Source organism: Anguilla rostrata, chromosome 5 (genome assembly GCF_018555375.3).
Source record: "Anguilla rostrata isolate EN2019 chromosome 5, ASM1855537v3, whole genome shotgun sequence".
NCBI lineage: Eukaryota > Metazoa > Chordata > Actinopteri > Anguilliformes > Anguillidae > Anguilla > Anguilla rostrata.
The window spans coordinates 6222538-6247829 of record NC_057937.1 but is presented as its reverse complement, the minus strand read 5'-3'; the positions used below and the strand labels follow the sequence as shown (position 1 = coordinate 6247829).

At 44.1% G+C, this 25292-nt stretch overlaps 1 protein-coding gene across 3 annotated transcripts in view; it reads left to right on the top strand.

Moving 5' to 3' along the window:
• The window catches only part of gabrb1 (gamma-aminobutyric acid type A receptor subunit beta1), a 56021-nt gene that overhangs the window by 10263 nt on the left and 20466 nt on the right, over nt 1–25292 (top strand). For 2 of the 3 annotated variants that reach the window (XM_064334785.1, XM_064334786.1), the window contains exon 2: nt 22746–22966. In XM_064334785.1, coding sequence (XP_064190855.1) covers nt 22746–22966 — 221 coding nt within the window. Of the gene's footprint in view, nt 1–1264; nt 1970–2076; nt 2169–2341; nt 2410–22745; nt 22967–25292 lie in introns of those variants that run through there. The other variant, XM_064334784.1, reaches the window with a different exon arrangement.

Sequence of the window (25292 nt, the reverse complement as noted above, 5' to 3'; positions counted from 1 at the left end):
ATGGCATTGTCAAGTTTAATTGGTGATTATACTTTTATTAGTTGACATTTGTATTTAATTATCATTGGTATTTGGGAATAGCACTATCATGGTTTTTTTTTTTTTTTGCTGGGCAGAACATGCTGACAGAAGGCTCTGAGGTATTGAAATGTGTGCGTGATCTATAGACCTTCCCTTGGGACTAACAGAAGGGTTTGACTATTTAAAAAAAGTGCCCAGGAGGTGTTTTAGTTTTGATTTACTTCTTTGTAAACTCTGCTGACTCTCTGGAGATCTCCAGCACTTGGTACAACCATTGTATTCCTCTCCTCAATTAAACTCACCAGGGCACAGGCATTTCAGTCAAACCGAACTGCAAAAGCGTTTTCCGTTATGAATCCAAAAAAATAAATAAAAGTGTTTTTCAATGCACAAATATGACAGGCTGCTCACGTTCGATTCAATACTTTTTTTTTCCTTTCACAAACAGATCAGTGCAATTTCTTTGCACAAATACAGACAGGCTCAGACATCAGCTAAATCAACTTCTCTCAGAGTGTTTTTGCTATGGAAAAAAAGCAAATACTTTTGGATATTGTAAGTCAAAGTTAAAGACACATTTTTATTGAATCCGGGCCTCAAATGTGCATGTTATATGCTCTCTGGAAGTCTGTAAATACACATAGTCTGCCATTAAAATGTGACGTGCAAAAGGAAACCAGGCACAATCTCTGGAAAGGTAGAACTGCAGCTTTCCACCAAACTGGGTAAATAGTTACATTGCAATTTGCTAACAATTAGATTTATGAAAAAAACATATAGTGCATGTGCATTTGCACACAAGCATACATTGATGTTTATGTTTATCTTTCCTGTGCAAACTGTTAAAAACAACCATTAAGTTTGTTAATGGTGACATTATGACTAACTGATAAATGCACCTATTTCCAATCCCACTATTATTTGTTTATTAATGGCTTCGTTTTCTGTTATTATCCATTTAAGCAGTTAAAAACCCAAGTGGCAGTCACCCAATTCTCCACTTGCTTCTGCATTAAGTAATAAATTTGTCCATAATAATCGAGACACACCGCAATGAGTTTAAACCAGCGAGCTGTAGGCAACCGATCACTCAGAGCGAAATCCGAATGATTGACTGCAAGAACTCATAATTACTCTTTCACCCTGTTTTCACCCTGGGTGGTCAGAACTGTTAACTGCTAGTCACGCAACGTCATTTAACTTGCTGCCGGCGCCGTCTTCATTCCTGTGTGTGTGCGCGCGTGTGTGTGTATGTGTGTGCGTGTGCAGTGCGATTTTTACTGCCTCTGCTAGGCTGCACTCTAACAAATAATTTAAACTTGATTGCCAAAACGCAACGTGCTGGTAATGGACGATGAGAGCTCTCGAGCCTGCGGGTGAAGCCGGAGAACATGCGCAGCTTCCAAAACGTGCTTGTGTTCCAGGATTGTCCTGTGCACAGCTGATGAAAGGTGGACAGCAGGCTGCTTTGAATGCCACTATTCTTTAAGAGCGTCGGTCTTACAGCACAAGAAGACCTCGTGCAAATCTGATCCGGACACTCCTGCGTTTGATGAAATGGTCAAATTGGCCGAAGGGAATCAGTTCTGACCAGCATATTGATTCAGTTCTGTAACTACGTCCACAACCTCAGTGCTAACTACACGGCAGCGAATAAAACGCGCGTAAAACGTGGACATATTTATTTACATGTGCATTTTTTTCTTTTTATTTACGAAAGGTGTAAAATAGTTTCCAAGAGAGAAGTGTGGTTTGATGTTTTTAAACCCCGCGCGTGCGTTGCGGTTGTCGGAATCGCTGTGCTGTCTAGTCCGAAGTTGCGTCCCTTTAATCTTCGCAGAAAGTCGTTTCTTTTATCAAAGTTAGGAATGTGGACGGTTGGAGACAGAGGACGTTACGGGATTTTGTCGCTTTCCCTGACGGTCGCCATGGTCTGCTGTGCTCAGAGGTGAGATCTTCGGAGTCTATGGGCTGCTTCTTCGAGCCTGTGCGCTCTGTCTCGCGGTCTGCCGCTCGGCTGCGATACTGAACCAATTTCGTATCTCTTCCCTTTAGCGCAAATGAGCCGAGCAACATGTCATATGTGAAAGTCACCGTGGACAAATTGCTCAAAGGATATGACATTCGGTTAAGGCCTGATTTCGGAGGTAATATTGTCATTTAATACATCATATCGCCGACAGTGTCCCTTTGCCTGATGCCAGATTGTTTGCGGCCAGTGTCGAGAGTGTGGTGCAATCATGGTTTTGTTTAGCCATGTGTGAGTCTTGCTCGTGGTGTGCCAAGGCTTTAACACCTGCCTTATATTTGCGATTTAAAGGTGCCCCTGTAGATGTCGGAATGAGCATAGACATCGCAAGCATCGACATGGTCTCAGAAGTTAATATGGTGAGTACATTTGGCATCAACAAGACCCCAACGCAGACAATATGATACGATGTCTCGAGCGAAGTATATTACTTGTTTAAGGGGATCATGGCAGTGAAGTCATACCTGAACGCAGCGGCGCTATCTCCTGGGTTTAAAAGTTTTGTTAATATATTACAGCCATATTTAACTTTCGCTTTCAGGAATTCTTGCTGGGAATGCAAAATACTTTAAATTACAGTATTTCAATAAGGCGTTTGATTTGTTAAATACGACTAATATCGCCATCTGTCGATTAATGCGTGCCTCTGCGTTTCAGCACCATGGACAGATCCTCAATCTGTTACATGTGTATAAAGTTCAAAAATAGTAAACAATCAAGAATAAACAGTTAAACGGTGTATAGAGGCGTGTGTGTGTGCGTGTGTGTGTGAGAGAGAGAGAGATTGCTATTGCACATTAAATGCGTATACTTTGAACAGTCCACACACGCCTTTATTGTGGTGTCTGTGATATCCGCAGTCTGGGGGGAAAAAATAAAGTAAGCAAGATTTTGAAATTCATGTTTGGTATTCTGATTTGAATGCAGCTATTGCATAATACATCTAGTGACTCAACAATCAGGCCAAGCAGAAACGGTGCTTATGCGCGCGTGTTTTGCATACGAGCGGCATCGGTAATTTACCACGTCTTAAGAGATTTGACACGTTTCCCGCTGGATTCTCTGCTTTAGTGCAAATACGCCAAATTCAGCATTCTCTTTGTCTTATCCTTCATACTCCAGGCCAATATCTTCCTGCTTTGAGATTGAGGGTTGACACACAGAAACCCACAGACCGCTCAGGGTTTTTCAAACTACTGTAGCTAACGTACGCGGCCCTCCCCCGAGGTGCACGTCTACAGGTTGTGGAGAGTTAGAACTCAGCCCTGCTCGCTGGGTTCTTTTGTGGTTTGTTGTCAGCATTAGCCACAAACAGGCCTAAAGTGACAGGGCAGAGTTTCAGAGAAGGTCAAAAAGTGTTGGGTTTGAAACTGGTATGTCGTTTGCTTAGATTGAAGATACATATTTTTCATAGACCGCTCTCCAGTGGGAATTGTAATGGTATCTTCTGGCGCTCAATCTTGTGAAAAGCCTTAAAATAGTCACTTTTCCGTTTGTTTTAGCAAATTCTGGTCAGCAGGCCTGTGACATAAGGCAGCATTGCTACTGCTTAATTAAAGAATGATTTTGATTGGCTGTTCAGTTTATTTCTGTCATAAATGAATATGGATGTATGTAACAGACCCGTCTTTAAGAAAATATCCCTCCACGTAGGAGTCTGTCAATGTAGGAGACTGTGGGGTACAGTTCACAGGGCGGCTGAGTCTCGAACCCAAAACCGTGATCGCGCGTGTTTGCCATCATCGGTCACGGCTTTACGAACTATTTCCAGTGCTGTTTAATTTGGGACGGGACACGGGAGTTGCGTGATCAGGAACACGTGAGAGAGCTCAGAACACGTGAACCCGGCGTGTGATCCGACACGGTCAAGCGCCCAGGCATGGAGCAACGGTTTCCAAACGGCTGTCACTCAGGGTCTTCTCCACCGGCGGCTCTTTCCCTTTCTAATTAAAGATTCCGCCGTTCCCTTGAGCGGTGTCACACCGAACAATTTTTCAGCACGACGAGCCCGAGCTGAAATTCTCAAAACGCCAGGAACTTTATGGAAAAGCTTCCTCAGTCAGTCCCCGGAGAACCTTTGCGGTGTCGTGCCGTAATTATGACCCCGGCGAATGTTCCTCACCTCACTCTGAGGCCAATCATATCGCAAGCCCTTCGGCGCGGCGATAAAAATTCATGAATTAATTACAACCTCTTAAAAAGTGCAGTTAATTAAAAATCAATGGATGACGGAGGCCTCTCCCTCACAATCAGCCCCGGCAAAATGTATTAATGTAGGACAATACCGAACGCTAATGACATGGTAAAAATGAAATTATAAAAAGCCCGCTGCTTTAATTTCATATGAGCCTTGTAGCAGCAACCTGTTTTGTCTGGGTGATGCTTCAGTTTTTTTGCTTCAGACTGAAACATAGCTGATACTAGTTGTAACATGGGTCGCCCCTTGTGTGGTCATATGGTTGTCACTGAAACACCAAAATAACAATTTCCTGATCTTGTCTCTTTTTTCAGAGTGAAAGAATTGCAATGTAAATGGCATGACGCAACTGATGTTCCCAGATAGAAAATACTTTGAGTGCTCATCGAGTCCCTCTAAGGGCCAGCCAGTAAAGACTACTCAGCCCCAAATATGAGCGTCTGTGCTGTCCCTTCGGGATGGAATATCCTGTCACTCAAGACCCAGACAACAGTTTTGATTGGCTGAAAGACACAGCATCTGCACAAGACCCAAACAACAGTTTTGATTGGCTGAAAGGCACAGCATCTGCCCACCTCAGCTTCATTCCTTCTCTACCGTTTTCCCAAGATGATAGATGCTCAATATCAATGACGATTGTATCTCTGGGTTTTGAACGTCATATTTGATCATTTATACAACTTTATAAAACATTCAGGGCAAATGCAATGATTGCCTGATTTTTTTTTCTGAAAGCTGAATATATATATAAAAAAATAAAGCCATTTAATGCATCTATGCATAGACAAACAGGATTTCAAGCACTTGATGAATGTGTAGTTAACACAAAATGGAATACAGTTGGGTTTTAGCTCACAAGCAAGATTATCCTCTGAATACAACCATTAAATGTTTGAATGAATACTGGATAATAATTCCAAACAATATTTCCATTTTCACTGGACATACATACTGTAAGTCATCTGCTGACAGGATGCAGAATTTTCTGGAATAAGTCAACTTTGGCAGTTCACAGGCTGGATCATGTTTTGCTGCAGTAGCAGCCACAGTTATGAATTGTTTACCAGGGTGAACGGAACACGGTGTGGAATTTTTTATGTAGCTGATGTTCATCCGAAGAACAGCTGCACAGAGTGGTGTGAAAGCCTACTGGTAGAAACTGTCATCAGCTCTTGTTTTTTCTGACTAGTTATTTCTTTGCCTTTTGCCGTTTGTTTGCTTGTTTACTTTGCTAGAACATTCTCTCTGGTTTCTTACATCCAATGTGTGTTTATGTCCAGACTGGTTCCATTATTTATGTGTCACATATAAGGTGTAATATTAAAAATCGTTGTAATGTTATGTTATTGGTATTTAACATTCTTGTTGGCTGGTATATTGGCCTGGATGTTGGGTTGTTGGCTGGGCTGCGGGTCTGTGTGTTGGGTTGTTGATTGTGCCATAAAGCTGAACTCAGTTTGATTTAAACCTGTGGGTGCACCTGTCACCAATGGGGCCAACAGTGTTAAAATGCAAGAAGGGAGCTGGTCATGAATCCTTAAAGGTGTGTGTATGAGCCCCAAGTCAGTTTGTATACCTCAGCAAAAAGTTAAAGTTTTCATTCATTCAACTGGAGGATAATGAAAAAAATATGTATTTATTCTTAACTATGAATTTGAACCCTGTTTTGCCATGCTCCAAATATCGGGGCACAACATCAGTTGAGGTGAAATTCCCACCTGTTTTCGCATCTCATCAGAAAAAGCCTCATTCTCCTTCTGGAGGTCAGGGATGTCATTTTATCTGTGCACTGGCCTTTTATCCGAGCGGTGCTATTCAATCACCTCGTGGATTGTCTGAGTGATTGAATATTCTGGAAAGGCTCCAAGACAGTCATTTTTGAAAGTATCAAGTAACATAAATAAATATGTGACATCCCGTGTGACAAACACTCAAGGTAAAAGCAAGCAACAATGGTGTAGATTAGAGCTCCAGCAAGTTTTATATGTTGAAAAATAAGATTTTGACATTGTAATAAACATGATTCAGGCTGTGATTCCAACCTCTGTCTTGCGTTCTTCTGTAAGTACTCTGTCAGATAATGATTCTATTTAGAGCTGTGGAAACGGCTCTATTTTGAGGTGTGGAGATGCACATCCTCACCAATTAGCACCATCATACCTCTTTCAAAAATGCCTTAATTTTGGTATTCCACCTTAGGGCACGAGTCAGCCCCTAAGCCTCTTGAAAATACTTCAAGGATTGGATTGCTTAGATTGGGGTTGAAGGAGTTGATACTGGGCATTGCTGGGGGCAACGAGTTATGAAGTGAGTCTTTGACTGTGATCAGATTTGTTTGTTTTTGTGGTAACGAGAAATGGAACACCTTATTTTTTTTATTTTAAATGATCTGTTCACTGTTAGTTTTTCAAATAGACAATAGTGGTTAGTCGTCTGCAAACGGGTCAGGTCTATTGAGCTGGCTCTTTTACAGTGGGCCAACTCGCATATCCAAACAGCCGCTACTTTTCTTCTTATAAATGAACACAAGAAAAAAGAGAAGTTGCCATTAAATCCATTAATGGATATGACCTTTTTTGTCCAACCCCGAGACCACAGTTGGGTGTGGTGTATCATTAACTTCCCCTGAATTTATTTAGAGAGTAATTCAGAAGTACCTTGCGGTCATGGTGCTATATAACTGTAATATACTATAATAACTGTATATAACATGGTGCACCATAATTGATGGCCAAGCCCTTTAGTTCTCAGTGATATTTGGCTATATTGCATTTTTCTGCATAATGTTCATTATGCAGCTGTGCAGCTCTTGAAGTTGATTGGTTGATTGGTTGATTGGTTGATTGTTTGATTGATTGATTTATTGATGGTGGGAACCTCATCCTGGTAGGGAGGCTTGTGTAAGAACACGATGGTAGAGAGTAACGTGCATCAAGGGAAGCCATCAGGCGGTGATGTCACGCACGCTCGAACTGCACACGTGCAGTGAGGCGGAGTCGGTGTGGCGCCGCAGTTTTCCTGGCTGTGATCGAAGTGCATTGATTGGCTGCTCACTCAGGAGCCTCCGCATTGATTGGCTGCTCACTCAGGAGCCTCCGCATTGATTGGCTGCTCACTCAGGAGCCTACACATTGATTGGCTGCTCACTCAGGAGCCTCCGTTCTGGTCCTTGGGTCCTGGGCTGCATGTGATCTATCGATCCGCCCCTTTGATTTATGTGCTCTTCGCCTCTTTAAGGTGTGGATTTATACCACACCTCACCAATATGTCTGCACTCTAACTTTTTCCAGCTTGGAGTTCTGGAAGCCTTCTGTGCTAAAGCAAACATTTGCGCACAGTCACATAAGACAGCCACACATAAGAATGCTAATACACTGTACATAATGACTTATACTCTCGTGAGCGTGTACACACAAAGGCTAATATGCATAGACACATAATTGCACACACACACACTCGCACATACACACACACACACACACACACACACACGCACAAGCCTACGAGTGCACACATGCGTTGACACCCTGGCTGAGTAGCTGTCTACATTGTAGTTTATTTCGCTCCCAGGTGTGTTTTCCGAAATTCATGGCTCTGTAGGTTGCAGTAACAGGTGATGATCTATCTGCTTTAAAGGAAATTGGAGGTTAGATCTTTGTCAGCTGTGTTCAGTGCTGTGGGGCTGTGTTCAACACTGCAGCTGTGCTCAGTGCTGTGGAGCTGTGTTCAGCACTGTAGCTGTGCTCAGTGCTATAGAGCTGTGGTCAGTGCTGTGGGACTGTGTTCAGTGCTGTGGAGCTGTGTTCAGCACTGTAGCTGTGCTCAGTGCTATAGAGCTGTGTTCAGTGCTGTGGGGCAGTGCTCAGTATTCTGGACCAGCAGAAATAAAGGAGATGCCGTCACTGCATTCATCCAATTTAAATGTGAGTGTGTGTACAGCATGCAGTGCCATGTGTGACATTTACCCCCCCAGAGCAGAGTGGGAGCATCATCCTGCCCCCCCCCCCCCCCCCCGCCCCACCCCCTTTTGCAGGCGGTGTGATGCGAGCAGACAGAACCTCTTCGCTGTCAGGGTCGTGACAAGAATTTAAAGTGCATATCTTTTGGGGGGAAATTTTTCTCTCCCCCCCCGCCTCCCAGTCCTCATCAACTCCTTAATGTCTCTGGGATCAAGCTAGGCACAAACTAACGTTTCTGAATCTATTTTCCAGATGATTAGGGTGTGCCGAAAGCACAAGCGATATCTTAGTTATTTATGCATTCCTGTTTTATTTATCTGTATATTTATTTATTTATTTTTGATTGATATTTAGTTTTGTTTGTTAAAAGCTCAGCAGGCTGTGGGATGAGTGCCCTCGTGCAAAGAGAGACCTGCCCAAATGCTTCGACTTTTATTTATTTGTAATTATTGGTTTATTTATTCGTAACTGACGTAAGAGAGCTCATCGGTTGTCAGCCGGCCTGTCTGTTTGCAAGAGGTGCATTATAACAGTAAGTGAGGAGGAGACAATGCCGAGCTGCGGTTCCCTGGACAGAAGTGCGGTAAGGCAGGTGTGGTGCTGGTACTTCTGGCTCGACTCTCTGGCCGCAAGCCTGGCGCCGGCGGGCGGGGGGCAGGGGGTGGGGGGTGGTGGGGCGGAGGGCTCTCGAACCAGATGGTCTGGGGTTCGAGTTCTGGGGGTGCTGACTCAGTCCCGCGCGGGTGCGGGGTCTGAGTGAATAATGTAGTGGAAGAAGGAGTGGCCCCGCGTCAGCCGCGGAGGACTGAGGCCTGGAAATGAATAATGAAAAGTGAGAGTGTGAGAGACGTCTGATGCTGTTATGTGTCATTTGAGCCCATGCTCTTAATGGACTTCCTCTGTGGGATGAAAGGGAGAGGAGAGGAGGTAGAGGAGAGGTGGGTTGGAAATACACACACAGACACACACACGCACACCCACACACACTTTGTGTTAGGAGAGGAGAGGTGGGTTAGAAACACACACGCCCTGTCTGTGTGTTAGGAGAGGCGAGATGGCTTAGAAACACACAAACACACACACACACACACTCTCTGTGTGTTAGGAGAGGAGAGATGGGTTAGAAACACACACACCCTGTTTGTGTGTTAGGAGAGGCGAGATGGCTTAGAAACACACAAACACGCACACATACTCTGTGTGTTAGGAGAGGTGAGATGGGTTAGAAACACACGCACACATACTCTGTGTGTTAGGAGAGGAGACTCACTGGGCTTCTCTTTTCCAAAAACCTGTCCCATCTTATTCAGTATCTGTGAGATAATTGTAAGCTACTTGGATTAAACTAACCTTGTGGTTGTAAATATTGATCTGATTGTTTGGATAGTTTTTTAAATGAAAAATATAAGGTTAAAATTTGTTCAGAGACATGTTAGTATATCAGGAAAACTTCATTGTTCCTGTAACATAAAGCAGCTTCAGTTACAAGTGAGCCCCATCGAATCTCTGCTTACCCATTACAGGAACAGAGACGTTCTGTGATCAGTCCATTTGTCTGCTTGCATTACTGTCTTACTTTCTCGATTTAGGAAGAGTTCTGGTCTCTTGTTCCACTGTGAGGATGAACATCCTGATACAGAGCTCTTCAAAGTGATGCCACTTTGCCTGACTCTTATAGTTATTGTGCTGTGAAGAGGCAATGGCAGGGTTCAGGGTTCATGGTTCATCTTGGGTTTGGACATTCAAGCTTCTGGTGTTTAATTGCCAGAAGGTCCCAGACACAGGAACACATGCTTCCCCTCTGGCCAGCAATCCAAAAATTGTTCCTTTTTGCACCCCGAGCTTCATAGCAGTGAATCATCATTAGGATCCTGATCTCCGTACCCTACACAGCTTCAGCTCTGTCCACCACAAATTCCTCTGCCTACCTAATCTTGTCCAAAAGCACATCACTACATGTGCCCCATGAAGTGGCCGTCACAATAGTATTTTTAGCCAATCAGGTGCATTTAAAAAGATTCTTTAGAAATAATTTTAATATAGTATGGTTATCCTGAGTCACCAATGGCATCTGGTCAACACAGGCCTATTTGTAGATAAACTAGTATCATACAGTACATGTTGTTGCAACCTGTTTTTGGCATGCAGCCACACTGTCTTTGTGGTTTTGGCTTCATCTACATCCCTAATAACAAATCCACAAGTGCAAGCGCGTGTCAGCGTGAATCAACTTAACGCAAAACCACTGCTGGCCTCTTAGTCTTTCTGTGTCAGAAAAGGGTGGCATTACTGTAGATATTAGGCGATGATCCGATTTGAAAACCTACACCCCTACTGTCTCTCACTTGGCCATTGTGTCTGATATGGAATACCAGAGGCTAATGGAGGATCAGAAGATTTTACATCCCTGAGAATTCAATCAGAGGGTCATCACGGAAGAGCCCAAATCGCATTACCAAAGATCTTGGCGGATGAGGGTGGGGCTGGGCAGCGCTGCCCGTTGGTACGAAAAGGCAGCAGCCAGGTCAGGTTGGGTGGTGCTGGGAAATCTGAAGATTTAATCAATGCAAACAGCTTAGTTCTGGTGCAGTGCATCTACATCCTCATTTAATTATCAGGCATACGCCCTTATCCAAAGAGTCTGAACCACATGGTGACTGCAGGGTGGTTAGTGGAAGCATGGTTATTTCCTTTCTTCACATGCACACAGATTGGCAAGTTCACCAACTGTTGGAATGCAGGCTATTGCCATTGTCATGGCAACTGTGTGAGGTGCTGCAAGGTTGGGTCGTGTGAGAACAGGGAAGGTGCTCTTACCAAAGCATGTGGGTATGGATCCCAGCAGGCGATTCTTATTGGGTTTCAAAGAGCAGGAAGTTCTGTGATTTGTGGAAAAATGATAATTTTTGTCAGTGACCTCATACCTGTGCGTGGTGGGCCCTACTGTGTTTGTGTGTTGGTCTGTGTCAGGTGGGCCCTACTGTGTTTGTGTGTTGGTCTGTGTCAGGTGGACCCTACTGTGTTTGTGTGTTGGTCTGTGTCAGGTGGGCCCTACTGTGTTTGTGTGTTGGTCTGTGTCAGGTGGACCCTACTGTGTTTGTGTGTTGGTCTGTGTCAGGTGGGCCCTACTGTGTTTGTGTGTTGGTCTGTGTCAGGTGGGCCACTGTGTTTGTGTGTTGGTCTGTGTCAGGTGGACCCTACTGTGTTTGTGTGTTTGGTCTGTGTCAGTGGGCCACTGTGTTTGATTGTGTCTGGTATGTCAGGTGGGCCTACGTGTTGTGTGTTGGTCTGTCAGGTGGACCTACTGTTTTGTGTTGGTCTTGTCAGGTGGGCCTACTGTGTTTGTGTGTTGGTCTGTGTCAGGTGACCTAGTTTGGTTTCTGTGTCAGGTGGGCCCTACTGTGTTTGTGTGTTGGTCTGTGTCAGGTGGCCCTACTGTGTTTGTGTGTTGGTCTGTGTCAGGTGGCCCTACTGTGTTTGTGTGTTGGTCTGTGTCAGGGGCCCACTGTGTTTGTGTGTTGGTCTGTGTCAGGTGGACCCTACTGTGTTTGTGTGTTGGTCTGTGTCAGGTGGGCCCTACTGTGTTTGTGTGTTGGTCTGTGTCAGGTGGACCCCACTGTGTTTGTGTGTTGGTCTGTGTCAGGTGGACCCTACTGTGTTTGTGTGTTGGTCTGTGTCAGGTCCACACACATTCTGTTTTTCCATTGTGCTCCCGTGAACGGCAGGAGCCTCAGCATTCTGGCAGGACCACAGACTGAATGGGACGTGAGCTGAGTGTTTATCAGGGCCGGAAGAGAGCTTTCGTAACCCCACGTGTAATATTCTGACAAGAGGCAGCTGCTTTCACTTTATCACTGATGATATTTATTTATATATTACAGTAAATATGAGATCAGTGGTACAGTGTTGCCCGTCCCTTTGGATGGATAGATTAATAAATTATCCAGATATTGGTTTATTTGTTTTCCACACAGATTGTGTAGATTAGGACACATGCAGTCCTGGGAGAAGCACTGTGTCACGTAGTCCCATATTTGGAGCACGTAGATCCGAGCTCTGTGCCCGAGAGAAAGATAGATGTGGCGCTCACAAGCTACACATTTTTAATTTTACAAAAATGTTTCATAATCATAAAGCTATGATTTGCGGCATAGATGAACCCTAGAAAATCCTATATTAATTATATCAATTAAAAGTGTGTTGGTAAAACAACACAACCACTGCAGCTAATCATATTTCACGCATAGTTGAAAGGTTATAAATCCAGCAAATGGATTTTTAATTACTCGAGCAACTGGCTGTCTGTACAGCTGAAGACTGTATAGAAGCAGGAGTAGTATACAGCATTGTGCTTCATTAATACCCAGGTACAGTATGAAAAAACTGAGTCTTTAGAGATACATGCAGGAAGTGAAGAATGATTTATCCAGGAAGTGAAGGATGATATATCCAGAAAGTGTAGAATTATTTATCCAGGAAGTGAAGGATGATTTAACCAGGAAGTGAGGGTTGATATATCCTGGAAATAAAGGATGATATATCCAGGAAGCGAAGGATGAAGTATCCAGGAAGTGAAAGATGATATATTCAGGAAGTGAAAGATGATATATCCAGGAAGTGAAGGATGTTCAAGAGCTGCATCCCAAAGTGACGGGGAGTCAGAGGCATGTTAATAGCCGACTTAGAAAAAACTGCCTATCAGAGGGAAAAAGAGAAATATTATTATTGCTTAGTTACTTTAAAATATTATTTTATCGAAATATTATTTAGAAAATTATTTAATGGCTTAAAATAGCATATTTATTATGCATATCTTTGTGTGTGAAATGTAGAAGCTGTGGAATAGTAGGTCACAGGCCTCTTGGACAGGTGACACATTCATTTTATGTAATTATTTATCCCATGGCTGCAACAGAAAAGCAAAAACAGAATCAGGAAATGAGTTAAATGCAGCTGAATGTGAATGGCAGAATACCCCACTCCACTGCCTGTGGCTGCTGGATGACAAACAGGCTGTGTTCTTTCATTTTATTTTATTTTATTTTATTGCTTTTTTGTGTTTCATTCTTTCCTCTTCCTTGTCCTTTTGTCAGCTAGGCCTGTCGACAGCCAGCTATCATTAATCGGCATTGTAGGCTGTCAAAATTACGTGATTTAACAGCACTGCAGGTCCTTATCTACTGCAAATGGAAAGAGCATAATAGTCGGAATATAAAATGAGACTGCCACTGCAGTTCCAGCCCAGACTTAGCCTGCTATGTGCTGAATACTAACTACACACTGCTGGATTTGTACAGTATATCTGCAGTAAGAATATAACTGGAAGGAACACAATAAAATTTGTTATATAATAATAATTCAGGATATGTGGAGGGTTGCTGGACAGTATTTCTCTGGTTACACAGTAGACATCTGTACTGCATTTATAACAATATCTGTAGTTATGCAGTACAAATCTCCAGTGCATTGGTACCTCATATATGGGTGCTCAGCATACAGTATATCTACATACATCTACGGTAATATACTGTCCATGGATCTACAGTACTACAGTATCTTGTATAATGGAGACAGTGAGAGGGGCAGTGTGAGATAGAAACAACAAGAGGGTGGAAGAGAGAGAGAGCGAGAGAGAGAGAGAGAGAGAGAATGATAAATTGAGAGAAAGATATGAAGGGAGAGGCTGTAAGAGAGTGAGGAACAGGAAGAGGAAGTAAACAGAACCTGAAATCCACACGGCTCAGATTCCCTCAGCACTGGCGGTTTATCCGGAGTGCCCCTGGAAAAGGAAAAGAGCGCCCCCTAACCTCAGGAAACCCCTCCGCGGGGTCAGCCGGTGGGGCCGGCAGGCGCGGCGTCGCCATCAGGATTCCGGTCAGGGCGAGGAGCCGGCAGTGATTCGGCGGCCATGTTCCCTCTCCAGAAATGATTTCCAAAAGGCCTTTTCTGAGCCGCGGTGACGGGCATACTCAAACACACTCTGCGCAGCCAGCAAGCTGAGATAAAAGGCCAGGTGACGTGCGGGGAATGCAGGCTGCAGAATAAGCCACCACATTTAACACAGTAAACACAATGCACATTTTACACAGTGCACAGTAAACACAGCACACAGTCTACACAGAGTGCACATTCAACACTGCACAATAAACACAGTGCATATTTGACACAGTGCACACTACAGAAATGTTTTTAATCACTTCTGGGGAAAAAAGGGGTGTGTTTTACTATGTAAAGTAACAGAAGGGAATCGGAACAGGAGGTATTCAATCATTTGCCTGTCAGCTGTGCTGCAGAAGGGTTACAAACAGTCAAGTGAAACAGTCAACTCCATACGAGAGTCTGTGAGAGAGGATTATGGGTGTCAGTGATGGCTGAACCAAGCAGACCTTTTTTTCTTCTTCTTTTTTTGTCTATCTCCACTATAGCGTCACGAGAAAAAAGAAACCCCTCAGTATTAAAGCCTCTCCCAGCTCCTTGCTCAATAAAAGAACAGTGCACAGCTTTGATGTGAACATTACCAGAAGATCAGAGAGAGAAGGAAAAGGTGACCCGACTGAAAAGGTGACCCAACAAGGGGCCACAAGGGACACGCAGACCAGCTTGAGGAGGCGGTGAATTTGTTTTTCTGTACCTCCTTCTTCTGAGTACCATTCTTCCAATGCTCAAAACATGTTAATTAGATACAGCTCACCAGTGGCATGTGCATGTTAGTGTAGTGATTGCATACCCTCCAGGGTCACTGCCAAAATGTTAATGCGTTTCAATTTGCATGAACATTAACGATGCAAAGCTGTTGGACATACAAATCCTCCACCGTTGGATTTTTAAACAAGAGGGGCTCCTCAGGTTGTCTTGTTAAGGACTTTGCATTAGCCAGTTAGTTATAGCCTGTACGATAGATACCGTTAGACGTAAAGAATACAGGAGAAAAGGAGAACCACCTTTGCCATGCTGCTCTATCATTTCAGTAACCTGAAATAAGAAAACACTGCTAAACTGAGCCCGAAAGAAAATGTTTGGGAGTGGTTAGTGTGCTTTTACTGGAGTCTATTAATTTTTCTCCGGGTGCTGAAAGTCCAGGTAGATATTGTGCAAAGACAAACAGTCATAGCCCGTTATGCCCATTAGAACGCTTCATTTGATTTCATTTTGGGCAGTAGGCTACACAAATGTGCTTTGGCAACCACGCTTTTATGAGCGCTTTCGGGAGAAGTACCAAGATTCTTACGATACAGTACATGAAAAATGAGCATTAGGGTTAGCTAAGGAAAAACCCAAAATATTCAACTCTCCTCTTTTTTGAGTCAAAAAATAATGGTGCTCTAAAAAATTTCCTATGTACATAATTATGTATGCAATTACAAATGAATTCTCTATTGCATATTAACTACTATAATAGGGTGTGTAGGAATGTAATCTAGTGCTCACGGAATAGCCGCCAAATGTAAATTTAGCCTGCGTTGGGGCCTCAAGTGGCGCAGTCCGTAGAGAGCTATCCACATACTCAATGCGACGTCGGTGGTTCGAATCTGACCGCCCACGTTTGTCGCATGTCTCTCCCTCTCTCTCTCCTCCTAATTCTTCCTGTCTCTCTTCACTGTTCTATCCAAATAAAGCTGAAAAGAAAAAAATTAGCCTGCGGCTTTGTGTAGTTAACAGGTCACACTGGCCACCCAAAAACTGGTGGAATTTTAATTCCTACATGTAGCTGCCCATGGAATCTTATAATATCATCTATGATTTCAATTTAGTCATTTGTCCACGGCTCTAATACAACAATGAAGTTGGAATTTTGTACAAACAATAGCACTAAGGGTTAATGGCAGTATGTCAGTGCATGCTACTTACAGTTGTCAGTGCTAATTCAACTCTATAAGAGTTCATATTACCCCCACCAGGGATCACATTTACTCTAGCAGGGATTATGTAACATTGAACAATTTGCTGTAAACCAGTTGTGAATCATACGGTACATTATAAGTGTGTAATTACATAGTAATCGCAGAGTACTGGCCTCCTGTTAATGAATATGTAATTGCATAGTAATCACACATTACTGGCTTGGTGTTACTAAGTCTGTTATTACATAGTAACCACACAGTACTGGCTTAGTGTTAATAAGTATGTGCGCAACTTGTGCACTATATCACAGTAATTCCATGGCAAATACATAATAAAAACTTGCCCATAATTGAAACTACCGGTGGAATAATGTGACACACGCATCAGTGTGAACTTTTGAACATTTAGCCTGCTTCAGTTAATGTGATGGAACGGCACACATGCCCAGAAATCACAGAGAGTGCTGTGGAGCTGCAGCAGGGGCAGCAGGGGGCAGCAGGGGGCAGCAGGGGCAGACGCTTTCTGAGCGAGCCTTCGAGCTCGGTCCTGGCACATGCACTCACCGGACCGAGCGTGCGGGGGAGAGATAAGAGATGAGATGAGAGAGAGAGAGAGAGCGAGAGAGAGAGAGATAGAGAACAAATGCAAGAGAGAGGGAACGATTTTGAAACTGAGAAAGAGAGGAATAAATTAAGGTGGAGACAAAGCGAGAGTGAAACACTGGAGTAGAAGGAAGAAGACTGGGAGAGAGAGAGAGAGAGTGAGAGAGAGAGAGAGACATAGACAGAGAGAGAGAGAGAGAAAGAGAGAGACATAGACAGAGAGAGAGAGCTCTCCACACCTGCATGAAACTAGTGGCAGCTCTCCCGCAATTTATGGCCCTAGATTATTGTATAAATCAGTGTTTGAGGAGGATGAAGACGTTCCATGTGCAGTAGAGGGGTGTAATGGGGGCGTGTAATGGGGGTGTTCCCTGTGCAGTAGAGGGGTGTAACGGGGGCGTGTAATGGGGTTGTTCCCTGTGCAGTAGAGGGGTGTAATGGGGGCGTGTAATGGGGTTGTTCCCTGTGCAGTAGAGGGCTGTAATGGGGGCGTGTAATGGGGTTGTTCCCTGTGCAGTAGAGGGGTGTAATGGGGGCGTGTAATGGGGTTGTTCTCTGTGCAGTAGAGGGGTGTAATGGGGGCGTGTAATGGGGTTGTTCCCTGTGCAGTAGAGGGGTGTAATGGGGGCGTGTAATGGGGTTGTTCCCTGTGCAGTAGAGGGGTGTAATGGGGGCGTGTAATGGGGGTGTTTCCTGTGGAATAGAGATGTGCCCTGGGCAGAGCTGAGATCAGACTGGTGTACAGCAGGAGCCCACGTGCAGCCCAGTGCACTGTGTCAGTATATTGGTGGGGTGCATGGCTAAGTGTATTTTAATGTGCTGCACAATAAGCACAGTGTACAGTCTAATAGGCTGACTGTTGGGAGCTGATTCCTGCAGAGATTCATGGGTAAATTCAGCGTTGCGTGCCTCTTGCTTCCAGCCCCCACAGCTGACCCCTCTCCAAGGCCCCCCCCACCCCCATCTTCCGTCCCACTCACCCCAGCGGACCCCCCCGCCCCCGCCCTCCCGGTGAAATTACGCCCCGTGTCCCCAAACCCCTCGGAACGTGGGCTCAAACACAGGAAGACCCGTCAGACGTCCCCCGCCGTGAATTCATTCGCACCGCACTTCCTCTTAATTGGTTCCACTGCGCGGAGTCATCCGCGTGTCCTCTGCCTCGCGGAAAAGTGATTAAGAAAAAAAAAAAAAAGAGCCACGTCTGAATCTGGCTGGCTCTGGCCCACAGCTAAAGCTGAACAGAAGTTTGTATTTCTTTTAGGAGTTGGCTGCCAGCAACCCCCCCCCCCCCTCGCCTCCCGCCCCTCCCCACACCCACACAGACTGGAGTGGCTGTAGAAGTGTTTATCTCTTAATGAAGTCACACCGAACGATGGCATTTGTTATTCGCGGGTTTGGCTTCCGATGCAATTTTTAGGGAAACAGCTCATTAGGCCGAATGCAGCCCGGAGATTGCCTGGGGTTCGGCTGATGGCATTTCACAGAACGCTGGTGTGATCTGGCCCTGAAAAACTCTGCTTTAGTACAATTAGAGAGGGCTGCAGGCGGATCTAAACTGTTTTAAACGGTCTTCCTGTCTTCACCTTGTTTCTCCTCCCATTGGGAGTGTGTTAGGAAGAGCACACCTGTACAAGGGTTCGAATGCAAGCCTTTTGTGTGTCTGCGCTCTTCGATGCAGGCCGAGATTATTTGCTTTTCGTGAAAGCACATTGTCGGTTATTTTACCGGCCGATCAGCCTTCTGTGAGATCAATGCTGAAATGTTCGGCAGAGAAAATTTGGTTGTGATTTGTTTGGTTATTTCATGTTCTTCTCCCTTGAAGATTTGGTGCTGGAGAGTTTGATGTCAGACAGCACAGTTCACTCAGAAATATAACCTTACTCTGTACAGCTGCTGCTGAAGTGTGTAATGCTAAACCCAGCGTCTGATGCACTGCAAACCCAGCAGGCATCCGCTCAATCACTGAGTCTCGCCTGGAGCCCCCCGCTGCCTGCCTTTCATCTTTCTCTGCTGTCTTGCGGCTAGTCTCGATTTTACCATTGCCTGATCCCGAGTTACCGCTACCTGGTCCTGTGTTACTGTCACCTGATTTTGTGTTACTGTCACCTGGTCCTGTGTTACCGCCAGCTGAGCTTGTGTTACTGTCACCTGATCCCGTTACACCACCTGACTCTGTGTTACCATCACCTGATCATGTGATCATGTGTTACCATCTCCTGATCCTGTTACACCACCTGACTCTGTGTTACCATCACCTGATCATGTGATCATGTGTTACTGTCACCTGATCCTGTTACACCACCTGACTCTGTGTTACCATCACCTGATCATGTGATCATGTGTTACCATCACCTGATCCTGTTACACCACCTGACTCTGTGTTACCATCACCTGATCATGTGATCGTGTGTTACCGTCACCTGATCCTGTATTGCCATCACCTGACTCTGTGCTACTGTCACCTGTTCAAATTCCTGCAGCTTCAAGAGCTGTCAGCTGTTTGTAATGATAGGTTTTTGATGCCTAATGATGACACGTTATGCAGAAAACGGTTATTAATGCCACAAATAATGAATGTTCCTTAAGGACCCTGTACTGTGCTGTGGCTCCCGTGATTCTGATATTTCTGTCCATTCATTAATTGACGGACGTATGGCCGAAACCAGTGAAGTCGTAAACACCGAGTGCGGACACCAGCCCATTGGTGCTGAATCACATGTGCGAAAGGGTGTGAAGGTCAAGGGCGAAGCAAATGGTAAATGAGCAAAACCAGCAGTGTGTTTGAGAAAAAGTTTGAGGCTGTTTAAAAAAAAAGAGCAAAACTGTGGAACACGTGTTTTAAAGTGACCTGAATTCATTCATGAGAATGTTTGGAATTTAAATGAGTATCCACGGTGACCTGCCTGGGGTAGGGTGGACAACGTGACCCCACTAAATATTTGGTTTGTTACCGCACAGCCTGGCGTGTCCTCTCCAAATCCACTACATTCATAGTAGTGCATTTGGAGCTGCACATGTTACTAATACATGTGAGCTATCAAGAAGCATGTGGTCAGCAGTAGAGCACTGGATAGTGCTGTGCATTAGTTTGTGTGCTAATGCTGTGTTTGTTTATATTGTGCCATCGTAATTATGCAAAAACTGGTGCCTGGTACAACCTCAGACATTAAATATTGATTACAAAAGGGATCCTTATTCCACTAAATCAAACACTGGCATTTCAGACAGGCTGGCATCCGGTGCTTTTTAAACAGCACTCTGAATTACCCACCTATTCAATTCCCCGGCCGAACCCTCAGCCAGAAGTGATTTGTGCAACGGACAGAAAGTCCGTGTGAATGTGTGTCGCAACTTAATATCGAAACCGAGACCTCAGAGAATCAAGACCGATGAGGAAGCTGCAAGGCGGTTTGGCTGTTAAGGATTCACTGTCATGACTCGATGGGTGGGGGGTGGGGGTGGGGGGGGGTGTTGGGGTATTTATAATTCGAGAGGGGAGACAGACAGCACGGCTGTCAGACGTTCTGCAGCTGAGGTCACCGCCGACAGTGCGAAACACTCGCAGTTAGAAAAGCTCCGCTTCCATCGCCACGCAGCCAATCGCTGGTTAACTTTTTGAACCAAAATGGCGGCAGTTCTTCACTTTCCACATGACCCGTGTTATTTGATTGTGCCGTCTGAAGACCCGAGAGGTGTAGCCTGTATCGGAACGGAAGAAGGGCTGGCGTCCGGTTCTTCCTCATCTTTCTTCCGTAGATTTCTCTATATGCTATTCATGACAGGAATTGGACAACGAAGATATAGACGTGTTTTCTGAAAATACTGTGACATTATTTTTGTGTAGACTGCCCTGTTTCATACTCTATGAACCAATGCAATATGATACAAAGCGCGTGTTCACATGGACGTGTTCCAAACTGAATAAAGCATTAATGCATGAACAGTTAAATGACATACTTTATGAATCTATGAATTCATGAAACAGCCAACACTTGAGATGACAAGAAACTAAAAAATGAGTGACTGTCTGAGCGCATGCAAAGACTGAAAGGTTGTTTTCATTTTTCACATTTATTGGCCGTACTTGACTAGCGCTAAACATCTTCTAATGTGCACCACACAAATAACCTTCCAAATGACAGAGAGGACTATTTGAACCAAGCATTGAGCCTTTTATGTGTTTCCACAATGAACATCTGAATTAATAAGCAGCCACAGCCAAAAAAAAAAGATTAAACATTCAAAGTCTCTTCCTTTCTCTGCATCCCAAGGATCCTGGGTAATGGAGTCCCCAAAGCTTTTTACGGCTCGTGAGAAGTGACTGCACCAGGCGTTAAGCTCTCTGACACGTTAATAAATGATGATGTCCCCTGAAAACAATGCTGACAGCCTCCAAACTCAATCCAGGCCCCATTCAGCTCAGAACCTTGGCTGACAGGTAGGCTCGCAGGTGGCGCCAGTTCTCTTGTTCCTCGAGCGGAGAAGCGTTTTCAGAACATTTCCCGCTCTCACAAAGCGGGAGGAGGCGTCCGATCATCCAGACGTGTCATTATACTGCCCGAGGCGGCCAAAACGGGCTCCTTCAAGCTTTTCATACCGGGGTCCATCAAGGCTTTCACTCGGGGGCCCATTACGTAGTTCCAAGACAGCCTCAGAAAAATGGAAATAAATGCACTCGTTTATAAAATGAAGATAAGAGTATTTTGCACTGATTTAATAAATTGTATTTTAGATTTCCAGACAAAATAAACACTAAACACAAGCTTAGCAATACTGTGATTGTATAATTCATATATATATATATATATATATATATTATATATATATATATATATATAATGTATATATGATATATATATATATATATATATATTATATATATATATATATACTGTATATATATATATAATATGTATATATATATATATTATATATATATATATATATATAATAATGTATATATATATATATATATATATATATATATATATATATATATATATATACATATATATACATATATATAACATCTCAATGTAGTATTGAGATGTTTCACGAAAAAAGCTAATTTAGCCTGCACTGCACATACACAGTAAATGTACTGTATATGTTCAGTGTAAACTATACATTATATATATATATACATTATATATATATATATATATACATATATATATACACATATATATATATATATAGATATATATATACATTAATATATATATTTATTTATATTTATTATAATATATATATATATAAACACATGTATGTATATATATATATATATATATATATATATATATATATATGTATATATATATATATAATGTATAGTTTACACTGAACATATACAGTACATTTACTGTGTATGTGCAGTGCAGGCTAAATTATCTTTTTTCGTGAAACATTTCAATACTCTGCCGCCTGATATAGTCGCTCATTGGGGAAATATTTGGCGGCTGTGTTAAATGTCAGAGTGGGGCACATTTCGCACAGCTGTGATATTTCTGTGTCTCTTTCCAGCTCTCAGTCAGACAAAAGACAAAAAGCTCACCGCAATCGGCTTTGAGAAATCTCCCCAGCGCAACTCCTTCCCCTTTCTCCTCCTCTCTTCTGCCTGCGAATGCAGCAGTTAGTCCCCACAAACCGCTCTCCCTCCATGTTCCCCAGGACTAGCCCCCGCTAACCGCTCTCTCTCCCTCCCCGCATCCCCAGGACTAGCCCCCGCTAACTGCTCTCTCTCTCCATGCTCCCCAGGACTAGCCCCCGCTAACCGCTCTCTCTCTCCATGTTCCCCAGGACTAGCCCCCGCTAACCGCTCTCTCTCTCCATGCTCCCCAGGACTAGCCCCCGCTAACCGCTCTCTCTCCATGCTCCCCAGGACTAGCCCCCGCTAACAGGTCTTTCTCTCCCCACATCCCCAGGACTAGCCCCTGCTAATGGCACTCTCTCTCCCCACATCCCCAGGACTAACCCCCCCTAACTGCTCTCTCTCTCCCCACATCCCCAGGACTAGCCCCTGCTAATGGCTCTCTCTCTCCCCACATCCCCAGGACTAGCCCTTGCTAACCGCTCTCTCTCTCCACGTTCCCCAGGACTACACCATCACCATGTACTTCCTGCAGTCGTGGAGGGACAGGCGGCTGTCCTACACGGGGATCCCCCTCAACCTCACGCTGGACAACAGGGTTGCCGACCAGCTCTGGGTCCCCGACACCTACTTCATCAACGACAAGAAGTCTTTCGTGCACGGCGTCACCGTCAAGAACCGCATGATCCGCCTGCACCCCGACGGCACCGTGCTCTACGGCCTCAGGTGCGAGCTGGGGGGGGTTGGGGGCTGTAGGGGGTTGCAGGGTCTAATCCGCCCATCACCAGTGCTGTGCCTCTTCCATTCTTCCCTTTCTGTTCAGAGAAAAGGCAGAAAGGGAGGGCTCCACACTGCAATAGTCTACAGTGGTGAACAGGGTCTGGGTCAGGGTCCACTCATGTCCATTTTAGGGTCAGAGTCTGTTCCCATCAATTTCAGGGTCAGGTTCCCTTACAGCCTATTTCAGGTCCCTTCCAGCCAATTTCAGAGTCAGAAGCAGATGCATAAATTACTGTACGATTAAAATGTGCTGCAAAACCAATCCTAAAAGTTGAATTTTGTGGCCCAGGGACGGTTGTGGCCTTAAAGGACTGCATGGTGTCTTTGCCAGTAGCCGGCTCTGCAGAAGTACCTTCAGCCTGACCAGGTGCTACATCAGCTCTGGTGACTGAATAAAATTATGGTCCCTGCCCGGCTTCTGGTCTCCGAGCCGGGTTACGTGCTCATAATTGAAAACCAGGCACCTTGAAATCACTTAGTCGATCAATAATTTTGCGGTGGGTGACTATAAATATATTTTTCCCATATTTTGTTTGAAGCTTTCAGTGGCCAGGCGGATGAACTTGGAAAAAAAATCTAAGCTCAACCGGCCCTCTAATAACTGAGGCTTAGAGCCTCTCATCCATGCTAATGAGGAATTCTCTGCTTGCTAGCTGGCTAGCCAGCTGCTAATTTTACTTGTCAAGCTTCCAAACAGGCAATATTCAGACCCTTGAATTGACAGTGCAAATGGAGAAATGAATAATAATAATAAATTCATAATAGCCCTGTGATAGACTTGGCGACCTGCCCAGGGTGCATTCCTGCCTCTCTCGCCCAATGCATGCTGGGATAGGCTCCAGCACCCTCCGCAACCCTGACTGGGATAAGCGGGTTTAGATAATGAATGGATGGATGGATGGATGAAATTCATAATAAATTCAGAACATTTTAAATGTTCCCTTTCGGAAACTACATCCCCCCCCCCCCACCCCCCCACCCCATTTACCTAAAAGAGGTCCATTCAGTGGGACAGACATGTTGTGCTAGGATAGGAAGGATAGACTGACAGTCTCAGGGAGCTAAACTCTGTGGCCGTACAGAAAAAAGCTGCTGTGGCTAAAAGCTCGGTAAAGGTCATGGCCTGTGGATATTTATTTTTCGTTGAAAGAATGGGCCTTTCCACCGAGAGTTCGGTTAATTTTCTGTCTGTTGTTTGTTTGTTTGTTTGTTTGTTTGCATTTGCGAGGCATGATATTACAGCAGGAAATTTATGATTTTTTTAATGCAGTTCCCACGATCTCGTGGCCTCATCTGCAGAGGTCACACTTATTACAGCTTAATAAAATTTTAATGCGCTAACATTTGGATGCTCCTAAGACCTGTTAACAAATGGAAATTTCGGAGATAAATATTTCTTCTGGCCTTTGAATAATTAAGTTGACTCTAGCATGAATAAAATCTGCAATAACCCAAGGATGCCCAGTAAAAACTTCCTTATCCACGTGGTCGTTTTTAAATCGATAAGATGACCAAATGATTATTGTGATACAGGCACAGTGCAGTATTCGTGTTTACATTATTTTTCATGTTCCCTTTGTGCCAGTGTAACTCTCTTTAACTTCAAAGATTTAAACATGACAAATGGCACTGCTCTCGCTGTGAGACGCATCCGTCTAAGAGCCAGGACTGTTTGCAATAAGCGACAGTCAGCAATATTGGACAGTAAGCAATAAACTGTGAGGGGCCATGCTGAAATATGAATACAGTCACAGTTAAAGGATGCACAGCCACAGTTAGAGGGTTTATATTCACAGTTAAAGTGTGTATAGTCACTGTCAAATGGTGCGTAGTCACAGTCACAGTTACATACTCACACTTAAAGGTGCATGGTCACAGTTCATGGTGTTATAATAAAGCACATTAAAGCAACAAGTACCTTTAATATAACACTTACTACATTTAAAGCAGCAAGTGCCTTTAATATAACACTTACTACATTTAAAAAATATTAATGACAGGTTTTCATTAAACTGTTACTTTGCGAATGTGTACATATACTCATCGTGGAGTGTGTATGCGTGTGCGCGTGTGTGCATTTGTGTATGCACGTGTGTGTGTGTGTATGCATTTGTGTATGCACATATGTGTGTGTGTCTTTCTTTTTTTGCATTCTGCCACATGCTATGTTAAATGAATTCCTCGTACTTGGGAGAGACTTAAGTCACGGGTGCTTGTAATACTCATTGCGTATTCAAATACAATTTGGCCCAGTTTCCAGGTTATAATGTTA